Below are 25,435 nucleotides of genomic sequence, written 5' to 3' on the forward strand. Positions count from 1 at the left end.
GCAAACTCCACACCAAAAATAGTGCCGACAAGGTAACATCGAGAACTGGAGATGTGCACTTGCACCTGGATGACACACCCACATTTGCGGGACAAGGTTGCGTTGTGCTCGCCCTTGTAGGAGGTGTGCCCGCGTCGTGGTCTGCAACGACCCCACGCTCTACTTCGAACGCCTAGGTGTCGGTTCTCGAGCACTCGAAATACCTGCGCCAAGGAGTGGCATGAGCACACGAAGAACACTTCTTCTGTTTGGTTCCTTAAATTTGCGATTTTCGGGTGAAGACCAATGAACTCTCGTATGCAATTTTCAAAAAAGTCTAGGGTAAAGGAGAGAAGTGTTAGAGGAGGATTTCGACGTTGTGCGTATCTTTTATGTGATCAAGATGAAGGATTTGAAGCAAATCTTGTAAGTTTCATTACTTGTAGAGAGAAGATATGAGTGAGTTATCTATACTTTTCTGAATTACATGGCCACCGACATTATGCTCAGAGTTTTTCCACGTTAAATTTGGGTGTGCTTTTTCTGAAATTGTTTTATATTGCTTTCGTTCGACTTTTTTTGTTCTGATTTTTTTAAATCATTATGATCTTTTTCCAAGATGTGATTTAATTTTAATTGAATAAAATCACTATTAGAATTATAAGGGGATTTCCATGATTCCAAATAAAGTTTTATCAGAGCAAATGCTTGATCTGAGTGGGAGCAATGACCGACGAAATAATGTACAAAGTAGAGAAGTTTAGTTTGATGAATTTTGCATTATGGAGGATATAGGTGGAGGATATCCTGTATAAGAAAAAATTGTATTTGCCATTGAATAATATTACCGAGAAGCATGATTCTATGACTATAGAGGAATGGGAGATGTTATATCGAACAATCCTAGGTTTGATCTTTTTATCACTTGCTTCATTTGGGGTGTTAAATATAGTGAATGAGAAAACTAAGGTGGATCTCATGGCAGCACTGACAAAGATGTACAAAAAAACATTCTGTTTCAAAAATTTTTTTTTTTGAAAAGGTTTTCAACATGAAGATGGTGGAAGACAATTTAGTGACAGAACATCTGAACAATTTCAACCCTCTAGGGTGTGCTATACTTAATGCGACCAACAATTAGTATAAGGACGTCATGTATTTCTCTTGCCATGTGTTTTCGGTTCCGCACTTCGCGCGGGTATAAAATTACACTATGCCACTCGACATAAGCGAGTTTGGTATATATGCTTGTCCCACTCACCATTTGCTTGAGTTTTGCTTAAAGGCTAAACTTTTAGGGTAGACCGCATTGCTAGTCTAAGCCTCTCTTGACATTTTCCTTTACTTGAGTGTTTTCTATAGTCTTGCTGGAAAAGGCATGTCACATCAGTTACAACATTCTGCTTATCTAGCCAATCTGTGCCTAAGAGAGACACCTTCGTACCCGTGATATATTCCAAGTAGAATTCTCTTGTAGGGGCTTGATGAAAGTACCTTGTATAGTTTGGGCTACCTCAGTTTCCCAATCTTTATGTTGTTGACTTGGCCTATTCTTATAGCCTCATAAGACAGACACGTGCCACTAGCTAAAGCACCTTGCTTATCCAAGTGGTTCATGTATAATCAGAAACCTCCAAGGCCCGATTACATTATGATGCTTTACCTTGTTTATTTAAAATTAATAAAATTCATTAAAAATTAAAAAAAATATATAAAATAATTCAAATAACCACCAAAACGTGTCAAGTTGTAGATAATGACATTAGGAGGCCCCTATGAATATTTGAAGGTCATAAAAATTATTTTAATATAAAAAACATATTTTCTATGTAAATAATAATTTTGGTTTAAAATAATTATAATAAATAAAAGAAAAATTAAAAAATTATAAAAATTGGTTTGGAGTGTTCCTTGTAATCATATGAACTTCAGAAAAATAAAATTGAAGTTAAAATAAATAAATAAATAAATAAACTTTATTTTTAAGCTATTTTTCCTAATTTTAACAATTAAAAATATAAAAAATTTCAAAAAAAAAAAAATGAAAATACTCTGAATTACCTTAAATATTATTCTAACCATAGAGAATGACCTAAATATGTGTTTATAAATTTTGAAGGATGTAAAAAATATTTTTAAAAATTAAATGTATTTTCTTAATTTGTGAATAAAATAATTATAATAAATGAAATAAAAATCATAAAAATATGAAATTAATTTTTTTGTGTTGTTCCCTAAAGTTAGAGAGACTTATAAAAATACGAAAATGTATTTTTGAAACAAAATATTTTTTCTATTTATTTATTTATTAAAATCAATTAAAAAATTTTAAAAATTAAAATATAATACTAAAGTTCACAAAAATTAAGCCTAAAGCGAATCTCCAATAATTTTCTTAAGGACAAAAAATTATTTTGCTTGGTTATATTAATTATTGCTGAAAATCCCTATTTTTAGACTAAAATAATTATTAAACATTAAATAAAATTAAAAAAATTTAAATTCTCCTCTGATATTCTAATTAACCCATGAGTAGGGTACTAGACAAGCTTTAAAGTCATTTGAGTTAAGCTTAAAGAATTATGAAGTGGAGAACCTTAAGGACAAAATAATATTTGTGGAATTTTAGACTCTAATTAAGATTTAGGTTAAACCAAAGGGTCCGTGAGTAATATTGATCGTGGTTAGCTCAATGAAATGATTGAAACATAAAGGGCTATGGGGTAGCAACCAATTCATTCTATTTTTTATAAAAGTATAAAAATGTATTTTCGAAATTGTTGTGCTTTGGAGGCTAATTAAATTGGATGATCCTAGTGTGAAGGGTTTGTGTTAAGAAGATAATAATTCACTAATCAGGAAGCCCTATACCAATGATTAAATGATAACACAATCTTTTGATAAGAATTTAATTCACCTCACTCAACCTTTTTAAAAATTGCAAGTATACCCATGAAGGCTTAAGAGCTTGATAGTGAACTAAGTTTGATCTAACATTATTTAATGAGGTTTAAAAAAGATAATACTATCTAATATAGACATTTCCCAAACACTACAAGCTCAATTCCAACTGAAAGGGTGAAGATTCCTTAACAACTTAACTTGCCCTTAAGGGTGTCCACCCCAATAATTCCAAAGGGAAGCATTAAATGAATGTCCAGTCACTTTACTCATGGGTTAATTAAAACATTAAAAGTTCACCGAGCACAAGTTAAAACATTACAACTAAATCAACTATGAATGAACAAGTCAACAAAATAATATGTCCAAATGAACTTGAAATGACTCTGAGGATTCTAAAAGATGTTCAGGATCATACCCCGAGCACTTTTACAATCTTTTGAACATTTTGAAGGACATTCAAACCTAATATTCTATATTGAAGAGGATCATTTCTAAAACTTTAGGGATCCACTAAGATATGACAAGTGACATGTTAATTTACAATTCTAATAAAATACCCTACACTACTTAATCCTACGTAAATATCCCAACGCTCTAGGATTTGATTATTGGATAAGGTATTTAGATCCTTATGAACAACCAGAGATATTTTTGCCACACATGGATCATCGAGCTAGTATAAATACAGATCTAGATGGCAAGGGCGATGATGACATTGCTCATGCGTGTTAAGCAAGGGATATGAAGTGGGATTTAGAATAGTATCTCTTACCTCAAGGATCCTTAATAAGAAGAAAGAGGATATGATCGATGATACTATTCACCAGCTTTTGGTAGGAGTTGCCCCTGACACCCTTAGATTGTCGGTAGTCCTATTATGATTAGAGTAATTAGTCTATGGACTGTACTACTTTACAAAAATATTTAAAAAAACCAAAATCTCTTTTACAACAATATTACTTTTACTTGCTAAAGTAAATTCTACATGCATGAACAAATTAAAGAATTTGAATAAAAAATTATAAAAGGTCCACAAGTTAATCACTCGAATCGAGGTTAAGGATTTCCCTTCCTCGGGTTGTCGGGATGGTAGCTTCTATCAAAGTTATAAGGCACCCAACCCTGCTCTGAGTTCCCACCTTTACTAAAGTTTTCACTCAGTCTTGGTCCTTCATATGTGATTACAGACTTTACTCGTTTGTGTTTTCTTACGACTTATTTTTTGACTTTTTTGTACTGAATTTTTCTGCTTTCTATTTATGTAATTTATTTAAATTCCTTGAAAGAATATAGTGTTTTATGATACTAACCATGCAACAATAGCAGAAGCCCAAACACATAATGTTATGTTTTATAGTCTTCTTCTATATAATACACTTTATTGCTCTTTTATTGATATGCATATTAATTACAATACCTCTTAGAATAGGAGAACAGTAGCCTGGTTATATAAGAGGTACACAGTGGTAAGACACCGACCAAAATATCTGCATAAACACTTTAAATTAAAACCCTAAACTTGTAATCGCCGCGGCGGAAGGTTGGAGCATACTTTGTGGGCAACACGACGAGGATGCAAGGAAAGAACATCTTCGAGAGAGCAAAAAGGATCTTCAATAACTTAACTTTCCTTTGTTTAAATAATAACAATCCATAGGACTTCGAGGTAATCTTCCTAGTAACATAAATCCTCATAATATCATCTTTAGGCCTTTGCACAGTCATGTTGTGCAATATAAGCCCTAACACATTTAGTACTTTGAGGTCATCATTCGATATGACATAAATCCTCCTGTCTTTCAGACTATCTGCATGATTAAATATCAGGCAAATGTAAGCCTTAAATAATTAAATGACAGGATTAAACATTAAATGATTTCATTCATAGAACATCAATCCCAACACAATGATAGTTTGAGAAGTCATCGAGGTTCACCTCGAAACCTTTGACATTCCCTACTTCTCATTACTTTGGATTTAAAAAATAATTGCTCCTATTTGATCCATTTCCATTTGATTTTTCAATGTTCAACATTGAAAACTAAACTTTGTAATCTTGAATAGAAATACCTTTAGTCATTATCGAGAGTTTTCTTAAGTGACTTTGGTTTTTTAAGATGCAATTAACTATAGGGGCTTGCTTATATAGAGAGCTAAAGAACCCAGGTAATATAAACCCTAGCCAATCCTTATATTACATAGGGAAGTTTTTCGGCCCACATATAAAAAAAGAGGTTTGCAGACCAAACAAATGTCATAAACTCTTTTAGTTTATTTAATCGAGCCCACTGATAAGTAATATGCCTATTCTTCGGGATAGGTGCATCGCTTGTGGTATTGTTCTCGGTCATCTAAACTAATAAAATGTATGAGATCTGTTTGGCTCACATTTTTCAAAATTAAAAATACTATTTTTTTTCAAATCAAATTACATATATTATATTAAATCAAGATAAAATCATTTCTAAGGATTCTGCGGCTGACAACAACAAGCAGACACCAACTATAAATGAGTTTGTATCGAGTAAAATGATACCTATAAAAAGGTTTCACAACTTAACCGAGAGACACTCACGAAGCACACATGTAGGAATGCAATAAGCATATGACATGAGTGCACCAAAGTGGCAAGGGTGAGTATGCCATGAAGGCAGTTACTGGGAAAGGATGGGCATGTCATGAAGGCAGGGGCAAAAAAAATGGGTATGTCGAGTAGGCAGTGACCCGGTGGTGGGCATCCCGTGAAAGCAGTGGCCCATTAGGTGGCTATGTTGAGAAGATAATGACCCGGAGATGGGCATGCCGTGACGGCAACGACCCAAACAAAAGGGTATGCCGAGAAGGCAGTGGCTCGAAAGAATGTGCAGCTTAAACAAATGATAATGATCATGCAACCAAACACACAAAGAATATGATGCAATATGCAAGAAAGCAAACATGCATATGCACATGCATAACATGGAATATGATGTATAAGCATACAAATATGCAAGTGATCAATTGTCCAGGCCATGGCGGCTGATACACCAAAAATAATGTATTGTTTTAAGTATACATTTAATGCTTATTTTTTGTGATATTACACTTTAAAGAATGATATTTTCATGTTTTTATTGTAAGTATATCAATTATAGGCATTTGGATCAAAAGTAGCAAAAATGATGAAATTTGGAGCCAAAATAGTGAATTTTGAGATTATGGCGCCTGCAGCGCCAGAACTGGTGCTTGAAGCGCCACTTTATAGAGAGCTGACGCCTGAAGAGCCAAAATTGGCTCCTGAAGCACCATTTTATAGAGAGCTTGAAGTGCCAAAACCTAGAATAGCATAGTCTTAAGCAAGTTGGGGCCTGAAGCACCATAACCAGTGTCTGAGGCACCAAAGATGACTTTTTGTGAATTAATGTAGTTCTGAACAAATTTTGCACGAATTTTGAAGGGTCCACGTGTTCTAAACGCCCCATGGAGTGATTTAATGCATCTAGACACTTTGGAAGGTTCTTTTATGAAGGGATATGTCTCTTAGATCAATAGACGTATCTTTTTATGAAGGGATATGTCTTTTGAATTAATAGACATATCATTTGAAATTCAAGAGGGAATTTTAAATTTTTTTTGGAGGGAGGCAACCTCTTCTAATAAGTGAGAGGGAAGTCTAAGGCTTGAAAAAGCGGGCTGAAGAGAGGCGTGAGAGAGAGTTTGAAGAAGGCAAGAGAGAGAGAGAGATAAACTCAAAGGCTTGAAGATTTTCTTCAAGGATTGTAAGAGGAGAGGGAAGCTAAGAGATTTTCTTTTTCATTACACTTTTAAGAGAGAATTGAGAGTGCTTGTAAAGAGGGAAAGTGCTTGAAGAGAACTTCTAGAGATTTTCTTGGGAAGGAATGTGAGATAATTTGTGTCCCTTATTTCTTTGTTTTTGTAAACTTGTTTTTATATATGAAATCCATGTTTTGTTGTTTCCTTCTCATGAATTCTGAGTAGTCTACTTTATCCTTCTCTATACTTTGAGATATGATTTTGTGAAGAATTGATTTTATTTTATACGATTTTAAATGCCAATAATTTGTGATGATTCGAACTTTGATCTTCATTTACTTTTGGATTTGACCAATTGAAATGTTAAAATGTGTTGAGAAACATATGTTCTGAAAGAGTTATGATTTCTACAACATAATGAGAATCACATTTAATTCCATAAGAGAGGATGTCATCCATGGGTTGAGTGCAAAAGAATTGGGAAATATATTTTGTTGGATGCATAATTGAAAATTTTAAGGTGACAGATTAAAATCCCCAATTTGGTCTAATTGAATGTAAACTAAAGCGAGATTGTTATACTCTATATGATGATGATGATGATGATGATGATGATGATGATGATGATGATGATGATGATGATGATGATGATGATGATGATGATGATGATGATGATGATGATGATGATGAGGAAGGGGATGAAGATTGATGTTTTTACGAGTTAAGTTTGTTAGTTTATTTGTTCGGTATTTTGATTGTTTGAAGTTGGTTTTATTTGAAACTGTGTATTAAGAACTTTCATTTTGATATTGTACTGTGGACCTAATTGTAATAGTAACTATAGATTTTTTACTTTTTCTGCATTTCTAGTATTTTCAATTTCTGTTTATGTTTTTAATTCTTAACAAATCCTTTAAAGTATATTATGTTTCATTTAATGCTTTAAATTCTGTATTTTTAAAGTTAGTACTTGCAGTATATAGAGCCCAGTTTCATACTCGGAAATCCTATACAAGTTAGTTTTTATTTTTTATGCATTTACTGTTTTCTTTCACCTACAAAATTTGGTAGTAAAGTTTTTTAATTGCTTAAAAATTTAAGTTTCGGGGAAAGAAAAATTTCTTTTAAAAAGAAGTAAACCAAATTTTATTTGTCCTCAATTAACAATATTTTTAAAAATTAATTAGCATGACATGGGATATTACGATTTAACTTTAAATGACTATACTTATTTTGTAAATAATACAATAAATTTAAGTAAAAGTTTTTAAAAATAAAGGTCAATTCTAAGTTAAAGATATTTGATATGAAAGGATAAAACTATGTTTTTCTATTTAAAGTAAACAAAAATTATATTTTTGAAGTATTAAGAATTTTAGAGTTTCATGTAAGAAGAAAAAAATGAGACTTTATGAAAAATCATAAAACTAATATAAATTTATAGAGTGAAGAAAGGTAAATAGTTTTAATTTTAAGAAGAGGATAGTGAAGTTCAAAATTATTAAATGCTATCTAGATATCGTAATTCTCATTTGTAAGAGAAAAAGAAAAGAAATGATTAAAAGAAATGATTAAAAAGATCTTAAATGATTAAAAAGATCTTAAAAGAAAAAAAAAGAAAAAGAAAAGAAAAGAAAAAAAAAGTTTGAGGATGTGTCTAATAAAAAATTTGTTTCACTTGAATAAACTTAAGGAAAAGGTTTTATTATATTTTCTAAACTTGTATTTGAGTATTAGCACCTTTACTAGTAAAATTTTCATGAACTTCTTTTTCATATGAATATTCTAAGTATCCTTGATATGACAAATTACAATAAATTATGATATGACAAATTACAATTCTTCTTAAAATGAATAGAGATTCAAAAATCTTAGATTTGATTACTAAGTACTCTTAGACTTAGAATTTGAATCTAATATATTAAAAATTTTTCTTAAAATTTACTGTTTTATTTATGAAACTAAAGTATAGAAGTTTATAAGTTAATCTCTATCCTAAATCATATACTTTTATGTAGTAAAAGTGTCACTTGAGGACAAGTAACAATCTAGTTTAGGGGATTTTGATACACCAAAATAATATGTTGTTTCAAGTATACATTTAATGCTTATTTTTTGTGATATTGCACTTTAAAGTAGGATATTTTCATATTTTTTTTGCAGGTATATCAATTTTAGGCATTTGGAGCAAAAGTAGCAAAAATGACAAAATTTGGAGCCAAAACAACGAATTTTGAGATTATGGCGCCTGAAGTGCCAGAACTGGCACCTAAAGCGCCACTTTATAGAGAGCTGACGCGTGAAGTGCCGGAATTAGTGCCTGAAGCGTCCTTTTTCAGAGAACTGACACCTGAAGAGCCGAAACCCAAAACAGTGCGGTCTTAAGCAAGTTGGCTTCTGAAGCGCCAGAACCAGCGCCAGAGATGACTTTTTGTGAATTAAGTAGTTCAGGATGAATTTTGCACAAATTTCGAAGGGGCCACTTGTTCTAAAAACCCCCATCTAGACACTTTGGAAAGTTTTTTTATGAAGAGATAAGTCTCTTGGATCAATAGTCATATCTTTTGGAATTCAAAAGGGTTGACTTTTGGATAGATTTTTGGAGGGAATTTTGAATTCTTTTTGGAGGGAGACAACCTCTATTAAAAGAAAGGGAATTCTAGGGCTTGAAAAGGGGGTTAAAGAGAGGCGTGAGAGAGAGTTCGAAGAATGCGAGAGAGAAAAAGAGAGAGAGAAAGTCAAGGGCTTATAGATTTTCTTCAAGTATTGTAAGAGGAGAGGGAAAGTGAGAGATTTTTTCTTCATTACACAAAAGAGAAAATTGAGAGTGCTTGTAAAGAGGGAAAATGCTTGAAGAGAACCTCTAGGGATTTACTTGGTCTAGGGATTTTACTTCTAGGGATTTTCTTGGGAAGGAATGTGAGATAAGTTGTGTCTTTTATTTCTTTATTTTTGTAAACATGTTTTTATATATGAAATCCGTATTTTGTTGTTTCTTTCCCATGAATTCTGAGTAGCCTACTTTATTCTTCTCCCTACTTTGAGATATGGTTTTGCGAAGAATTTATTTTCTTATACGGTTTTAAATGTCAATAATTTGTGATGATTTGAACTTTGATCTTCATTTACTTTTCGAACTAGCCAATTGAAATATTAAAATGTGTCGAGAAACATATGTTCCGAAAAGGGCTATGATTTCTATAACATAGTAAGAATCACATTTGATTATGTCATATTTGATTCCATGAGAGAGGATGTCATCCATAGGGTTGAGTGCAAATAGAGATAAATATAAAAAGACCACCATTACCATTTACTTAGTACTAAGGGGAATTATTGAAAGACAAACCTGAACAAAAGGAGTTGATTGAAAACTAAGATTGAAAACTAATGCGAAATTGTTAGCCCTTAGGGGAGGGAGTAGTGAGAGCTCAAGAGTGGCAGGTAGTATCCTCCCAGCCTAACTACGAAATTAGGGACCAAACTCTGGATTAGTCAATGTTCTTTATGCACTTTGAAGAGGGTAAATAATAAGATTACTCCGATTTGACACAAAATAATTTTTATATATTTTCAAATAATTTTAATTTATTCACACTCATTGTAAAGGGGAAGGATGCTTTCTTAAATTCAAACTCTTCGTCACAAAAACTTTGTTTAGTTTTCGTAAGTTTACTTTTGAAAATTTAGCAATTAGTTTAATTAACTTAGTTCTTTTAACTGCATTTTATCTAGCATTCACTCAAGTACATTAGATTCAAATTTCGTACTTCAGTTTTGTAGTTTAAATTGTGATTTACATTATAATCATAAGAATTTATCTATAAGCATTTCCAACTTCCCTGTGAGGTCGATATCTAGGACTCCATTAGAGCCCTTTATTACTTGAGCGATATGTATACTTGCATTATTATTAGGGCATTTGACAGTATAAAAATTTTTAAAAGATAATTTTTTTTTTCATTAAAGTTATTTTTGTTGAGTTTTTATTGCATATTTATTATTATAACTGTTATGTGTATTTTGTATTATTGAAAAATATTTGCAAAAATAACACAAATTCGTCGCATCAGCGACCTCTCGGACCAAAGAAGTGGGTGGATAGATCCAAAGTATTCAATCCGACGTAAAAGGATAGGTGATCGGCCTGGGATGGTCAATTGAACCCAAGACATGTGATCGACACATAATAGCCAATCAAACCCAAACGATAAGGTGGTCGGCCCTGGACGACTGATCAAACCCAAGAGAGGATCAGGGATCGGTCTAAGGTGTCTGATCGACACGAAGTGCTCAAACAATCACACATATGAAACACACTTCAATCCACATGCAAAAATGCAACAAATGATCATGCACATGCAATGCAACCCAATTGCTCGATGTTGCATCGAACTTGACCTAACGACCCACGCAGAAAACCTAGGGTTGACACCCTTGGATTTGCGGCATAGCCACCTTCAGCTTTGGCGTGACAATGTAGAGGACTTACCCTTCCAATTTCTCATAGGGGAACCTTTCCATCGTTCATAGGGTGGATTGATACAAAGCTTTTTTTGTTCTACGAATGCCCACAATCTTATTTAATGGACTAGCAAGAAAGCTTTTTCCATCTTTTAAGATCAAAGTCAACCAACTTCTCCAAGGAAAGTTGGGAGCACTAATGTCATGGGAAATGGGGATTCCTGCTCGGCAGGGTTAAGGCCTAAGGCTCACAAAATAAGGAATCACTCTGCTTCGTATAGGACTTGGGCAATGCATGTGATTCCTAACTTGGGGCTTCGTCTAATAAAAAATCAATGATCCATCACATAGTCGGCTCGACCGGTCGACACATGTAGTTCGACACCGCTACCCCGTGTGGCCTATCAAACCAACGTGCCTAGACTGAACTAACTCTAGGGCTAGCTAAGAGATTAGGAAATCTCACCACGATGACAGTTTCAGATGCATTCTCTTTGCTTTCTCCAAACTCACTTCCTTGCTAGTACAACCATGGGTCATATACCTCGCAATATGTGTGAACCAAGAGAAAGATATATATTAGGGAAAATAGGAATGAAGAGAGGAGGGTTCCTGCAGGAAGGAGCACAAAGATCGATCCTTGTCCTCCGGTTCCTAGGGTTGCCGGCGGGAGCGGTCGGTGATAAGGTTTGGGTCGAGAAAGGTTGCACAGGGAGGGGCTGGCTCAGAAGCATGAGTCGGCTAGGGCACGCGAATGAGGGAGGCGGGCTCACTAGCATGCAGAGGAGGAGATGCCGACGGGAGCGACATCAGCGTGGATGGAAGTCCGGCGGCAGCAGTGCCGGCTTAGAGTTCGACAAGGGAGTTGCGGGGTTTGCCCTATAACACGTTAAGAATGAGTCAGGAGAAAGGGGGAATGTCGCACACGTGAATTTTTTTAAGGTTTTAATAAACTTTTTTATTATATATATTTTAATATCTAAATCGACGTTTTGTGTGTGCTTGAGCGGTCTGTTTTGTCATTCAGGGTCATCTGGAAAAATTCTTCGACGATCAGGCCAATTCATGTCTGGATTCACGGACAACGTGGTGAATAATATTTGTTGATCCGATAAAACTAGTCCGACAAGCAAAATGCTGACCGGTGTTCGCCTATGCGAAAACCAAAGTTTAGCAGAACGACCCTGGCTGAGTGCCCCTCAACACTCTTCAGAGGGTCTCAAAAGAATGTCTCGGGCTACAGGAAATAGAATATGCATGAAGCATGACTCTGATGCACTCAAGTGGATATCCCACACATACAACATAAAAAAATGATGCCAACAAGCAGATGAAACATGATCACACAATACTACTATAACACATGGACAAAAAAAGAAGTGAATAATTGCTTTTTGTAATTAGTTACCAGAAAATATCATCTACATAAGTAGGGGAGGGGGGGAAATATTTTTATTTAAAAAATAATACTTAAATTACAATAAAGTGCTTGGAAATTAGCCTAATGCAAAATATTTTGTGTGGTGGTCCGACGTTGTTTCGGTCGAGACATGCCCCAATCAAAGCAGTCTCCCATACAACTCCCGTTGACACCTATGGGTCTGTTTGAGGCAGTTGCAACTGTTCGAAGAAAATTTTGTGAAGTTGTTGAAGAAGAAACCATTGTTCAAAAAATTGCAGTGGCTATTACAAAAATATGATTTTTTTATTAATTTAGATTGCAGCTTTTTAGCAGCCATCGTGGGGTAGCCAAGTATGGTGGAAAAATGCAACTTTCAGTTATAGCTTTTTGAGAATGTAGACAAAATATTATTTTGCCAACAAAAAAAAAAGTGCAGTGCGAAATTACACCACCACTGCATTGTCACCCCAAATACGCCCTAAATTGATTTAGCTAATCTGACTTAGCTTGCGTATAGAAGATCAAGGATCTCTTCTAGACATCCAACAATTTTTGAATAAGAGTCATTGCCATCTCCTCCATCATCTCCATATGAGCCAACAACTCACACATTTACTCACCATGTTGGATCCCTTTCGACCGAACAAAAGAGATCTCAAATTTTCTTAGATGATAAGCAAGTGTCCCAGGATATGTCCAGAATTAATGGTATGCTTCCACACCTCCTTTAGGGGTGTTTTCAAGACATTCAAACCTATCATCCTTGCTTGAGATAGACCTCCCTTTTCTGGCGCCCATTCTGCTATCCAAGCACCCTTACCGAATCATTATCCAGGTTTTTCAGAGTCGGTCATCTGCACTAACTGTCATCATAAAATAAAAAAAGACTTCAGAAAAATAAAATCTCATAAATAAGATCGAAACCCATCATACCCAAAAGTTGATTCAACTCAGCTGCCATAATCAACATAGCATGCTCACTAAGGAGTGTCAGAGAAAGTGACGGGAGAATGACATAAGTCATCTATGTGACTTGGCCGACCGGAGGGCATTGTGCCCCAGGGGTCGTCAGATTTGATCCTCGGCACTTCGTGGAGAAACTTTCAGCCGACCGACCAGATCATCAATCTGACTACCCAACCTTCCACTGTGGCACAATGCCCCCCGGCCGGCCAAGTCACATAGAAGACTTATGTCATTCTCCCGTCACATTCACTGACGCGAGCATGCTATGTCGATTATGTTAGCTGAGTTGAATCAACTTTTGAGTATGAGGAGTTTCAATATTATTTATGAGATTTTATTTCTTTGATGTGATTCACAGACAATCTCGAATTTAACAACCACTCAATTCTTAAATATCTTCAAATAAACACTCATATATTCCGTTGGCTTTCCACATCACTCAAACGTTTAATATAATAATAATAATAATAATACTACTATTAAATTCCTAAAAGTGGAACACACATTTTCATGTGCAAGTTCATGATATAAAAATGTTATAATCGTAAATATTAAATTTTAGGTGTGAGATATATAAATACATAGGAATTTTGTGGTTTATACATAAATTTTCTAAATGAAGTATAGCTTTAAAAATTTGTTTATACGAGAAAAACATCTTTAGCATTTTCTGGTCATAATTTCAATAGTTTTTTGCTCATTCAGAAGTTTTCGAGGGGAAATCAGCTGTGCATCTTGAAGATAGGCAAGCAGCCAATGAGGTGAAGCTTTCGTGCCACGTGTCGATCTCCGAATAAATCGGGCCTACGCGAGAGCAGGTGGTGCAGAAGAGAAAAGGATAGCTAATGCTTAGCCAATTCGATTCTCGCAATACAGAGAAGGCGCGCGCGCGGCGTTGTAGATTTACATAAGAGTTCAATAGGCTTCTCGTCATGGCAACGGCGGCGACTTCTTCGACTCCGGCTGTTCTGGGAGGTGCTCGCGTCCCGGCAGTAGGCCCTTTGACTCACCGGAGCCCCTCTTTCCTTCTCTTTCCTACCCTAGCCGCTCGTTTTCCGGGGCCATTCTTAACCTCTCTGGTAGAGTGCTTACTTCTGCCGGCTAACCCGTTACGTTATTTGGTTCTCAATCTTTGATCGCCGATGCTTTATTAGGACTTTTCAATCCTTTTCGGAAAGCTTGTGTTGATGTTCTGAATGGTCATTTTGTTTAAAGTAGGGTTTTAGAGTTCTTTAATGTCATTCGTTTTTTGGCAGAATGCCAGAAGCTACGGCCTACCGGAGTGAATTTTCGTTAAGATTAAGTTGTTCTTGCTATGTTTTGCTTGGACAGTGCCGTACGCACTGAATTTTTCAGAAAATTTCCAATTTTAAGAAAGATTGGAGTGAGTAGCAGAAACATTAATTTAGCTCATGGAACTTATAAATTCTAGCTTTTTGTGGCCACTGCTCACCAATAAGGAGAAATGCTTTTCAATATTTTAATGCAATGTAAACGTTGTCTTTGCCTTGGTATCTATTTAGCTACAAGTAGGATCTTATAAACCCAGATTTGTAAATTCTAAAGGCGTTAAAACCTGAAAACTATTTGACTTTGATTGTTGTTAAATTAAATTAGTTCATAATAGGTTTGTTTACACTTATTTTTAAGATTTAGTATTCAAATGAATGAAAAGTAGAGACACAAAAAGGAGAAGTGATGTAAATTTCATAAATTTTACTTTTTTCTGAATTACTAAATAAGGAGCTTAGTTTAAAATGGGAGCAAAGTGAGATTTAATTAGATAGTAGGATTTTTGTAGCTTAAAAATTGTTTGGCGAGATATAGCATAAATCATAGCCAACCAAATAACTAATTAGCATATAGGTTTGGTTGGGAGCTACGTGAAATTAGTGTGTGTGTGTCATTAAAGCATCTCTACGCCAACTATATGTTATTATGTGGAGCGTGATTGTGTTGATCAATTGTCATATCAAAGTCATCAAGTTCGACAATGCCCCCAAAATTTTTTTCTTATGTTTATGGCGCCTCAGCATTGTAACGATAGCCCCCAAGCATCGGATCAACAATGCTCTAGCACTCGAATATCAGCGCCGCCGTGCCCAATCCTGTTTCAGAATATGAGAGCATGACACTTCAGAGAAGTCAGCGCCCCAATATACATTGGAGCGCCATCGTGGCGCGCTGACGCTCTTAACCGATTTTGGGCAATTTTTTAAAGACACAATTTTGTTGATCGGGATGTATGGGATTTCGATTTTCTTTTGTGCATAAGATAGTGGAGTACTTTGGAGTTTCGAAAGTATAGAGAGGTTTGAGTGTGGTGTAATTTGTATAATTCTTGTCATTTTCTTCATAGTGAATTTCTTGGTGTGGTGTGATGTGACTCCGTGTTTTTTTTTTCTATTCTGAGATTTTTCCACATTAAATTTTTTGTGTTTATTTTTGTGATTTTCTTATTTTGTGCGGTTCTGTTCAAGGTTGTGCTTCAAATAACTTGAATCTGTTTCAACAATTTAATCATCCTCTAATACTATAGTAAATGCAGCCTATATTATCTCATCGTTTTAAGGTAAAAAACAAATGTAGACTTTTTTTATTTATACATATTTTCTTGTAAAGCACCTTTTATAATAGTGTATGAAATGCACCCTAGTTTTAACCTTAGGTTTTTAAGGAAATCTAGCATCACTGTTTGATTTGTACATTTTTAAATTACTCTTACTTTTCCTCTTATATATAAAAATTATATCTATTGAATCCTTAATTATCTATGAACTCACACCACCACCAGTTAGACCATAACATCTACAAAAATGCATAGGAGATTGAGTGAGAGAGAGAGAGTGAGGGAATTAGGTGTAGAGAGAAATAAACTCTAAGATTTTTGTTGTTTAGAGGATGTGAGTACAGAGTGTGTGATTTGGTTTAGTATATAAGATTGCTTATATGTTGAATCTCAACTTTGACCCCCAATTTATAAATTTATGGTGTTGTTGACTAGGCCACATAATTCGCTCATAAGAAGATAAAAATAAATAAAATATGTAATAATATAGCGTACCCTGTAGCTCTATAGGATGCAGAGATGTTGAATAGGCTTGCTATCAATTTAGCTAATGGTCTTGTTTGAACTGACAAGCTGATGAATAGATGACCGATGAGGCTGTTACTATTGAGTTGTGAATTGGTAAGCATCATAGCGGGTTGAAGAGTAAATTGGTTATTCTGCTTGGTTTTGTTGAGCTGGCATTTGAATGGATCCAATTTCTATCCTAGGTTGAATCAAACTTGAATGAATATGAGATTCAACTGAGTTACGGGTATTTGACTATACAGTATGCACTATCCAATTGGCATAGTGATTGCACTGTATAATTAATCATCATAGACATTTATTTTACTTTAAAATGATATCATGATGTCTGCTTATTCTACTTTAATGGCTTGAGTTCTCAATGCTGATGTAAATCCACTTATAATTAGTTTAGTCTCTAAATATGGTTGATTAGTGAGAGTGATTAGCTTGTGTGATAGCCTTGTAAGTCTATTCCTATCACAGTTGAGAAGTATGAGTCATGAAGAATAATGAAACTTCCCCTTCTTGTATGTCCTCTCTTTCTTTTTTATTTTGGTACTGTTGAACAGCTCAAAGTGCTCAAGTCGGATCGAGAATCCTAACATTTGTTAAGATTCTTCCCAGTTGTTTTCTTTCTCTGCTTTTTCACTCAGAATTTTGGCTATGAGTGTTTTGGGAGTAGAGAACTACTGGAAGATCTCTAATCGGGATTCAATCCTAGCCATTTAAAATGAAATTCATGACTAAGTTTGGGATGATTGCTCAAGTGCAATTACCATGGTAATTTGAGAGAATCCTCATCTCCACTCTCACTAATAAGCAAATGGATTTTGACTGCATCTACATTTGTATAGCTTTTATGTTCAATGAAACATCATTAATACAAATTTAACTAATGTTAATTTTACCACATTTGTTTTTTCAAATTATCATAAAATCCTTTACATTTATTTCTCTTACTCATTTTTATCCTCTATTCCTCCTATCAACCCGTATTTTTAAATTATCTGTTTTTTTATGCACTCTTGAATCAGCTTGTTTACGCATGCAATCAATTTTTTTACAAGAAAGCTTTGATTCAAAGAATAAGAAACTGTGCATAAGAAAAACTCTTTAGTATACATTGCTTCTTGGATTTCCTCTATAGGTGAAGGAGCAGTGACTATAATTCTGATCAAATAACTTCGTTAGCTGTTTGAAATCTGTAAACAAGTCATTTCTTTCATACTGTTTCTTTTCTAAGTGAAAAAAATGAAATTTGAAGAAATTAATGGACCATCTACACAGATGTGCAGAAGATTTCAGCACTCAAGACAAGAGCCACCTCTTCAGAAGAAACCTCAAGTTCCTTTGAAACTGAGGAGCTGCTTGCAGATTTGAAGCAGAAGGTAGCATATCACCTTATTTCATTTACATACATAGGACACAATTATTATGTATTTCCATATCTCACACATAAACTTTCATATTTACACACAACACTCAAATCTTTAATATCACATCAAAATAGCACTATTACCAATTTTTAGAAGTCAAATGCAGCACTATTACCAGTTTTTAGAAGTCAAATACTCCTTTTCATGCAAAGGTTTAAAGCACCAAAGTGAGATGTATGTAAATATGGAAGTTTAGGTGTGAGATATATAAATACATACGGTGTGCTACGTATGTAAAATTCCCTTTAAAATAATGCACATCCTTTCCTACTATATTTGCTGGAGAGATTTTAACAAACAGATGTTCTTTAGTGGGATGCTATTGAAAATAAATCCACCGTTTTCGTCTATGGTGGAGGCGCAATTGTTGCACTATGGCTGTCTTCTATTTTGATTGGCGCCATCAACTCTGTTCCTCTGGTTTGTAGTGTTAAACTTTTATAGTTTTATGATCTATTTCATTAATTCTTTGTGGATACTGAAACAATTATGAATTTTAGTGAGGTTTATGTGAATAAATAATTTTATTACTGGAACAAAATCATTTCAATGTGCAGCTACCAAAGATTTTGGAGTTGGTCGGGCTTGGTTACACTGGATGGTTTGTGTACCGTTATCTCTTATTTAAGGTAACCAACAATGCTCATAGTGATTTTTTTGATGCATGTTAATGAATTGGTAAGCATTTGTGAAATTCATATTGGTTTCTTCTGTATCTATGACCAGGGGTTGTTTATATGATTTTGATGTATTTGAATATTGATTTTGTTATAAGATGATGGAGATTGGTCTCATGTTATTTGAGTTTTGTTTATGAGATTACAGAAGAAACTAGGATGCTTAGGGCCTGTTTGGGATCGTTTTTATTTTAGAAAAATTTACATACATGCCACACTGTTTTTATGTATTTACCCAAAGTTTGATACTTAAACTTTTAACAGTTTGGTGTTAAAAGGTGTATTTTACTTTTAAAAAGATAATGATGGTGATATTTTTTATATTATGTTAAAGATTTAAGTGGTATGCCTGTAGATACAAGATTTTAGTTGTTAGATGTGTATATACATAAGAATTGTGTGGTATGTTGTATGCATGTAAATGCCCCTTTTTATTTTTTATTTTTATTTCTATCTTTTATTTTTTGACTTTAGAAATATGTTTGCTTAATGCATTCTCACAATTGTTTATTTTATTTATAAAAAAAATCAAATATATTTTTAAAAATCTCAAAATACTTGAAAGCAACTAAATATGTTTTAATAAACCAAATGTGTTTTATTTCAAATGGTAAAAAATGATCTCTAATAGCTCCCAAAATAATAAATTTTGTGTCAACATGTTGAGAGTCAATGCAGTCCTTGTTTTAAATTGATAAAATTCAACAGTATGCATCGGGAAGATGGAATTGCTAACAACAGTAAAAATGGAAAGCTAAAGAGCAATGTATTACTGCAGTGTTGGTACCTGTTTTCTGTTAGACCGACACCTACGATATCATCCGCCTCGTGTCAACTAAGTCGATGTCAAATCCGTCAAACTAGTTTGAAGACTTATATTAGGCGTAAGACTAAAATGATAATTTAGTCAATTTGTTAGTTATTATTTTGAGGTATAACTAGGGCTAGTGTATTTATTGTTACGTTATATGTGATTGTTGTCTTGAATCTTAGTGTTGGGTTTGAGACTCGAATTATAAGTGTTTATCTTTTCTGTATTTGGGTTCTGTTATTTTATCATGTGAAAATAAAGTATTTTATTTGTCCTCATCTCTCTGAAAGTTTTGGTATAGTTGCGATTTAATGGTGGTGAGCTAGCTGGGAAGCTAAAGATGGGATGTTGGGGTGACCAAAACTTGTGATACAACGACACAGTCATGATTTGAGTGCCAATGACGGGATCGTGGTCATCGACATGACTGAACCATGCAATACAAAGATACATTTGCAATTCAAGCACCAACAAGATGATGGCATGACTGAACCTCATGATACAACGATGCATTTGTGATTTGGGCTAGCTGAGAAGCCAATGACAAGATCGTGACGTGACCGAACCTCGTGATACAATTGCGATTCGAGCTAGTTGGGAAGCCAACAACAGGGTCGCAACATACAAGAGTTTTGCCTTTGTAATCTAAGATCGTCCTTAGAGTAATGACAACTAAGAAAATAAATGCCTTGGAAGAAAAATTAGAGGGAGAGGTGAGACAAATCAGATATAGAATGAATGAGCATTTCTCATCCATTGAGGGGAGACTCATGGCCTTGGAAGAAATGATGAATAAGATTATTGAATTTCACGTAAATTCGCCACCGCCCATCATGGGATCTCATGGCGACGTCTAGAGTGGATTTGAGCGGAAGTAATCAGAAGGATTCATACGACATCAGGCAGCATCACCGCCTTAAGCAAATATGGAGCTGTGGGATCAAGCGGCAACACTTGGAAGGAATAGTGTGACTTTTGAACGGCTGGAACGATTTAAGTAGGCAGGATTGAGCATAGGAGTTGGGAGTGGATTTGAGGAAATTGTGCGACATCTAGAGGTCTGGAATTAGCGACGAAAGGCAAAATGCGAAGACATGCAATTCAAGGCTGGAGAAGATTAATTCGAAAGATTTTGTCCTGGAGTAGGGAACCACGGTGGGTGAGACCCCAGCGGAGGGCTACATTCAACCGTGCCAGTACCTTTTGCTTCGGCAGCTTTCTGGGTAGAAGGTTATCTAGGAACTTGTTGAGACGGGCAGGTTGCTTATGGGGTGAGCCAGACGCGTGAAAGAAGGAAAATTAATATGGGTTGAGGAAGGAACCCAACCCCCGCTTCATGGTTTCAACAAACTTTGGTCGAAGAGATTGGTGAGAAAACTCATGCATAATGAAGGTAAAAATGTCGATCTTTGAAGGAGAAGATGCCTATGATTGGGTTATCATGTAGAGAAATACTTTATTATTAATGATTGATTGAGGGAAAAAAATTGATGGAGACAACTTTGTGTTTGGAAGGGAAAGTTCTAATGTGGTATCAATGTAGAGATTTATGTCAACCAATCAAAACATGGAAAGAATTCAAGGATCAACTATTGGAGCGTTTTAGAACCGCGCGGAAATGGAATTTACACGAGCAATCTTCTCCCTCATGGATTATAAAGAAAAAATTGAGTTGTTATCCAACTATTTAAGAGGGATATTGGAAGAAGTATTGGAAGGAAACTTCATGAAAGGGTTGAGGCTAGAAATTTGAGCAGCATATCGTCTGTTTAGACTGCGAGGATTGGGAAAAATTATGGAATTAGCACATTTGGTTGAATATAAAATTGCAATAGAATGGACTAATAGGAGTAACACAAGTGGCACGTCATACTGAAATTCTACAACAACGATGATACAAAAAACTCAAATAGTAGGATTCTTGAGGGAGGCTCCACGGGACAGGAAATATGTGCCACAATTGGGGGCGACATTCAAAAGCATTACATAGACATAGATTTAAGAGAAGCTAGCTAAGTGGTTATGTTTTCGATGCGATGAGAAGTTTGCCCTAAGATATCATTTTTAAGGATTATACCTTACAGGTTCTCATTGTACGATGAGGTGGTAGAAGATGAAAAATAAATGAGTTTGTGGTGGATAAGAACACACTTACTTGGATATGACAGAAGTCTCATTGAACTCGGTGGTGGGGTTAACACTGAACCATACTATGAAACTTCGGGGATAGATTGCAGAAGAAGACATAATGATGTTGGTAGATAGTGAGGCCACCCACATCTTTATCTCTACTCAATTAGTGAAGTAATTGAGCCTTGAGATGATTGACACAGAAAGTCTTGGAGTCATGATTGGGATGAGATAGGTTGGGAAGAGCAGGAGAGTTTGAAAATGGGTGATTTTAAAAATACAAGGTATTCAGGTGATGGAAATTTTTTTTCTCTTGAATTTAGGGAGCACGAACGTGATATTGAGTATGAAATGATAACAGTCATTAGTGGGGACTAAGATGAATTTGAAACTTTTGATAATGGGGGGAGACAAGATGATGGTGCTTTGCTGTGATCTTAGTTTGTGCAAGGCCATGGTGACATTCAAGACTATGGTTAGGGCAATATTGGATGTAGATTTGAGATTATTGATCGACTTGCAGAGCATAGAAGAGACACATGTACAAAGTTGACGGAGATTTCGACATCGATCTAACAACTACTACAACACACTGCAGAAGTTTTCCAATTGCCGTGTGGATTTCTGCCTCGGAGGAAACACAGACACATAATAACCCTGAGACTGAAGGTTTCTTCCATCAGTGTGTGCCTATACCGCTAATCCCAGGTACAGAAGGAAAAGATCAAGAGATTGATCCGAGAGATGTTGGAGGCTGTGATCGTACAACCTAATGTGAGCCCCTTCTTTAGCTCTATCTTGCTATTGTAGAAGAAGGATGAGAGTTGGTGTTTTTGTGTGTATTATGGGACAATGAATAAGGACGAAATACCTTACAAATTTCCCATCTCTGTGATCGAGGAGCTACTGGATGAGTTGTTTGGGTTTGCGGGCTATGGATGTGCACAATGCTGTATTTCAAACTCATGAGGCTCGCTACGAATTTTTGGTTAAAGGGAAATGATTACTTGATTATGACGCCACATGGGAGTCATAGGACATGCTCCAATAATAGCTTAATTTCTCTCTTCCACTTTGAGGACAAGGTATATTTTTGGGAGTGGAGTAATGTTTGACCGGCGCCTATGACACCGGTCACCTTGTGCTCCACCGTGTCAATATCGAGCCTGCAAAAAAAGTTTGAAGACTTATATTACGCACAAGACTAAAAGGGAATTTAGTCATTTGTTTGTTATTATTTTGGGGTATAAATAAGACTAATATGTTTAGGGTTAAGTTATGTGTGATTGTTGTCTTGAATCTTAGGATTAGGGTTTGAGAGAGAACGCCGATCTCTCGAATTGTAGGCGTTTAATTTTTATGTATTTGGGTTGTATTGTTTTGTCGAGTGGAATTAAAGTATTTTATTTGCTCTAATCTTTGTGGATGTCGTCTCTTCCATATCATTAGGGCTGCAAATGAACCAATTCACTTGATGAATATCTCGAACTCAGCTCGATTAAAACTCGATCATATTCGTTCAAATTAGTAAATAAACACGCTCGAGTAATTTTTAAAAGCTCGAAGCTAAATGAACTAAACATAAACATAGTCTAATTTGTTCATTTATATTGACGATAAAACTTGTTTGTTGTTCAAGTAACTTGTTAAATACTCGATATTAAGCTCGATGATAGCTCATATCATATATAATATAATATTTAAATAAAATTTAATTAACTACAATTTATTTAATGTAATATTTAATAATAATATATTATTATGTTAATAATATTTTTAGATTAATTATTAATTATATATTTATTTTATTAAATTTTGGGTGTTAGATGTGAAATTACATAAGACTTATGTGTTTTGTATTAAATGCCCCTTAAAATTAACTTTAAACTCCCGCAAACCTCGCTTTCCCTCTGGCCTCTTATAGTTTTGTCTCTCCCGGCTTCACCCAAAACATACGAAACTTTGAATCGCTTGGGTGTGCAAGTAACAAAGGCAACGATGAGAATGGGACATACAAGGATCTTTGAAACTTTAGTCTATAGTTTATCTCCCATTTCCATTCTGCTCAGTCTTACTGATTAACCCTCATATTTCTCATTATTCCTCGCACTCCATTTAAATCCTATAAATTCTCTTTCAAATTTCATTTATTATATGTGAGATTTAAGGCAAAAATGACAGAAATGGGATTTAAGATCCTGTATGGTTTAAAGTTGTCATTTTTGTTGTTTAGTAAATATTCGAGATTTAAGGCAAAATGGAGGAGAAACATGATTTATGATGTTTTATGTTTTTTTTTTGTCATTTTTGTTGATTGATAGGATTTAGGTTAAATTATTTATTAAATTTTTTATATGAAAATCTAGATACTCGTATGATTTTTTAATTCGTTTAAACACTCGTTCACTTGTCATGAACAAATCAAGTACAGATAAAATTCAAACAATAAAAAATTTAAACCAAGTCAAGTTTGAACAATATAAAAAAGCTCGACACAAACTCAAGTTGAACATGAACAACTTATGATTATACCAAGCCAAATCCGTACAATGATGTGCTTGGCTCGACTACAGCCCTACCTATCATATTCATCTCACTATTTCGTACAATATGATAATAGTGTGTATATATACATGTTGTCAGGTATCGAACGGTGTGGATTGAAAATTGTTATTCATGAGTGGTTGAGATGACTGCGGTGCAAGTTTTCAGTTGGGGTGGTTTTGATATGCAGTAGTAATTTTTTGTTTTGATATGTTTGTGTCATTATCATAAATTGCATTGATTATTTTGCTATATATGTTTGGAAAATTACTTATTTGTTTCTCTCAATTGAATGTTTCAAGATTTATTATCTGCAACCTGATTGACAATACGGCTGTATTTTTCAAATTTTGTCTCTGCTTCATCTGTATGCTTGATATAGCTCTTTGTTTTGTTTTATCAGTCGAGCAGAAAAGAACTGGCAGAAGACATAGAATCTCTGAAGAAGAAGATTGCAGGAACAGAATAGATAGAAAAGCTAGGCAAGCATCAGAAACTTGTCACATTTCCTTGTATAAATAAAGCATTTGAGATTGTGTTAAGTTCTTTTTTTGTGTTAATTTATCTTTTTTACTTGTAATGCCAATTGAATACTTCTGTTCTATAGATTTTCTGATGAGAATAACTTGGGTGCCGTTTAGGTTCGATTATTCTGTGCGGACAGCACACACAATGTGTGTGCGCTGTGCAATAAGATTTTTTTTTTTTTTAAACTAAAAGTGAGACCTACTGACATACACTTTTTGCAAAGGGAGTGTTTTCATTGGTTCACGATACACAATAATTTTTCGTTGTTTAGTAGAATCAGTCTTTTTTTTTGCATTAAATTTACTAAATAAGTTAAATTTATGAGGCTTAATGCAAGCACTTAGAGGGGCTGTTTGGAGGCAATTGTAATTGAGTTGATTCAGTTTTAGCTAATTTTGGCGGTGTTAAATCCCAACTATTGTTTTAGGGTTCGTATGGAGTGGCTGCAAATTTTTTTTGCAGAGCTAGTTGTAAAGTTTTAAGAGAATTGACTTTTTTGAAGGCTGAGGGGAGTAATATAAATATTTTTTTTGGAAAAAAAAAATTAGATAGTGATTTTTTTATAATTATCACATTTTAATAAAGTTGGTTGCAAAATGCACATCCCATCACAGAAATTTGAGTGAGTATGAGCTTAATTATACAAGTTAGAGCCTATTTATGAGGACTTTTTTTATTATGAATGATATAAAATGTATTAATTCAAATTAGTTTTATTACAATTAAATAATAAATAAAATTAATAATTATAAAATAAATAAT

At 34.5% G+C, this 25,435-nt stretch overlaps 1 protein-coding gene across 1 annotated transcript; it reads left to right on the top strand.

Annotated features, from left to right (window-relative positions):
• The first annotated feature begins 8,877 nt into the window (after window positions 1-8,877).
• On the top strand, window positions 8,878-24,801 carry LOC110032329 (protein CURVATURE THYLAKOID 1A, chloroplastic-like). The gene is made up of 7 exons (XM_020735921.1): window positions 8,878-9,009; window positions 14,158-14,229; window positions 14,391-14,547; window positions 17,835-17,935; window positions 18,296-18,403; window positions 18,541-18,612; window positions 24,549-24,801. The coding sequence occupies exons 1-7, from the start codon at window positions 8,878-8,880 to the stop codon at window positions 24,612-24,614; spliced, it is 708 nt and encodes a 235-aa protein (XP_020591580.1). The 3' UTR covers window positions 24,615-24,801.
• Window positions 24,802-25,435: the final 634 nt, after the last annotated feature.

This window comes from Phalaenopsis equestris, unplaced genomic scaffold (genome assembly GCF_001263595.1).
Source record: "Phalaenopsis equestris unplaced genomic scaffold, ASM126359v1 Scaffold000921, whole genome shotgun sequence".
NCBI classification, from domain to species: domain Eukaryota; kingdom Viridiplantae; phylum Streptophyta; class Magnoliopsida; order Asparagales; family Orchidaceae; genus Phalaenopsis; species Phalaenopsis equestris.

What these genes read in the sequence shown, in the direction of transcription:
- LOC110032329 (XM_020735921.1), top strand. Translation starts at nt 8,878, where the DNA reads ATGGCGCCTGAAGTGCCAGAACTGGCACCTAAAGCGCCACTTTATAGA. An exon ending in TTGCAGATTTGAAGCAGAAG is followed by an intron (nt 17,936 to 18,295) that starts GTAGCATATCAC and finishes GATGTTCTTTAG; the next exon opens with TGGGATGCTATTGAAAATAA. An exon ending in CCATCAACTCTGTTCCTCTG is followed by an intron (nt 18,404 to 18,540) that starts GTTTGTAGTGTT and finishes TTCAATGTGCAG; the next exon opens with CTACCAAAGATTTTGGAGTT.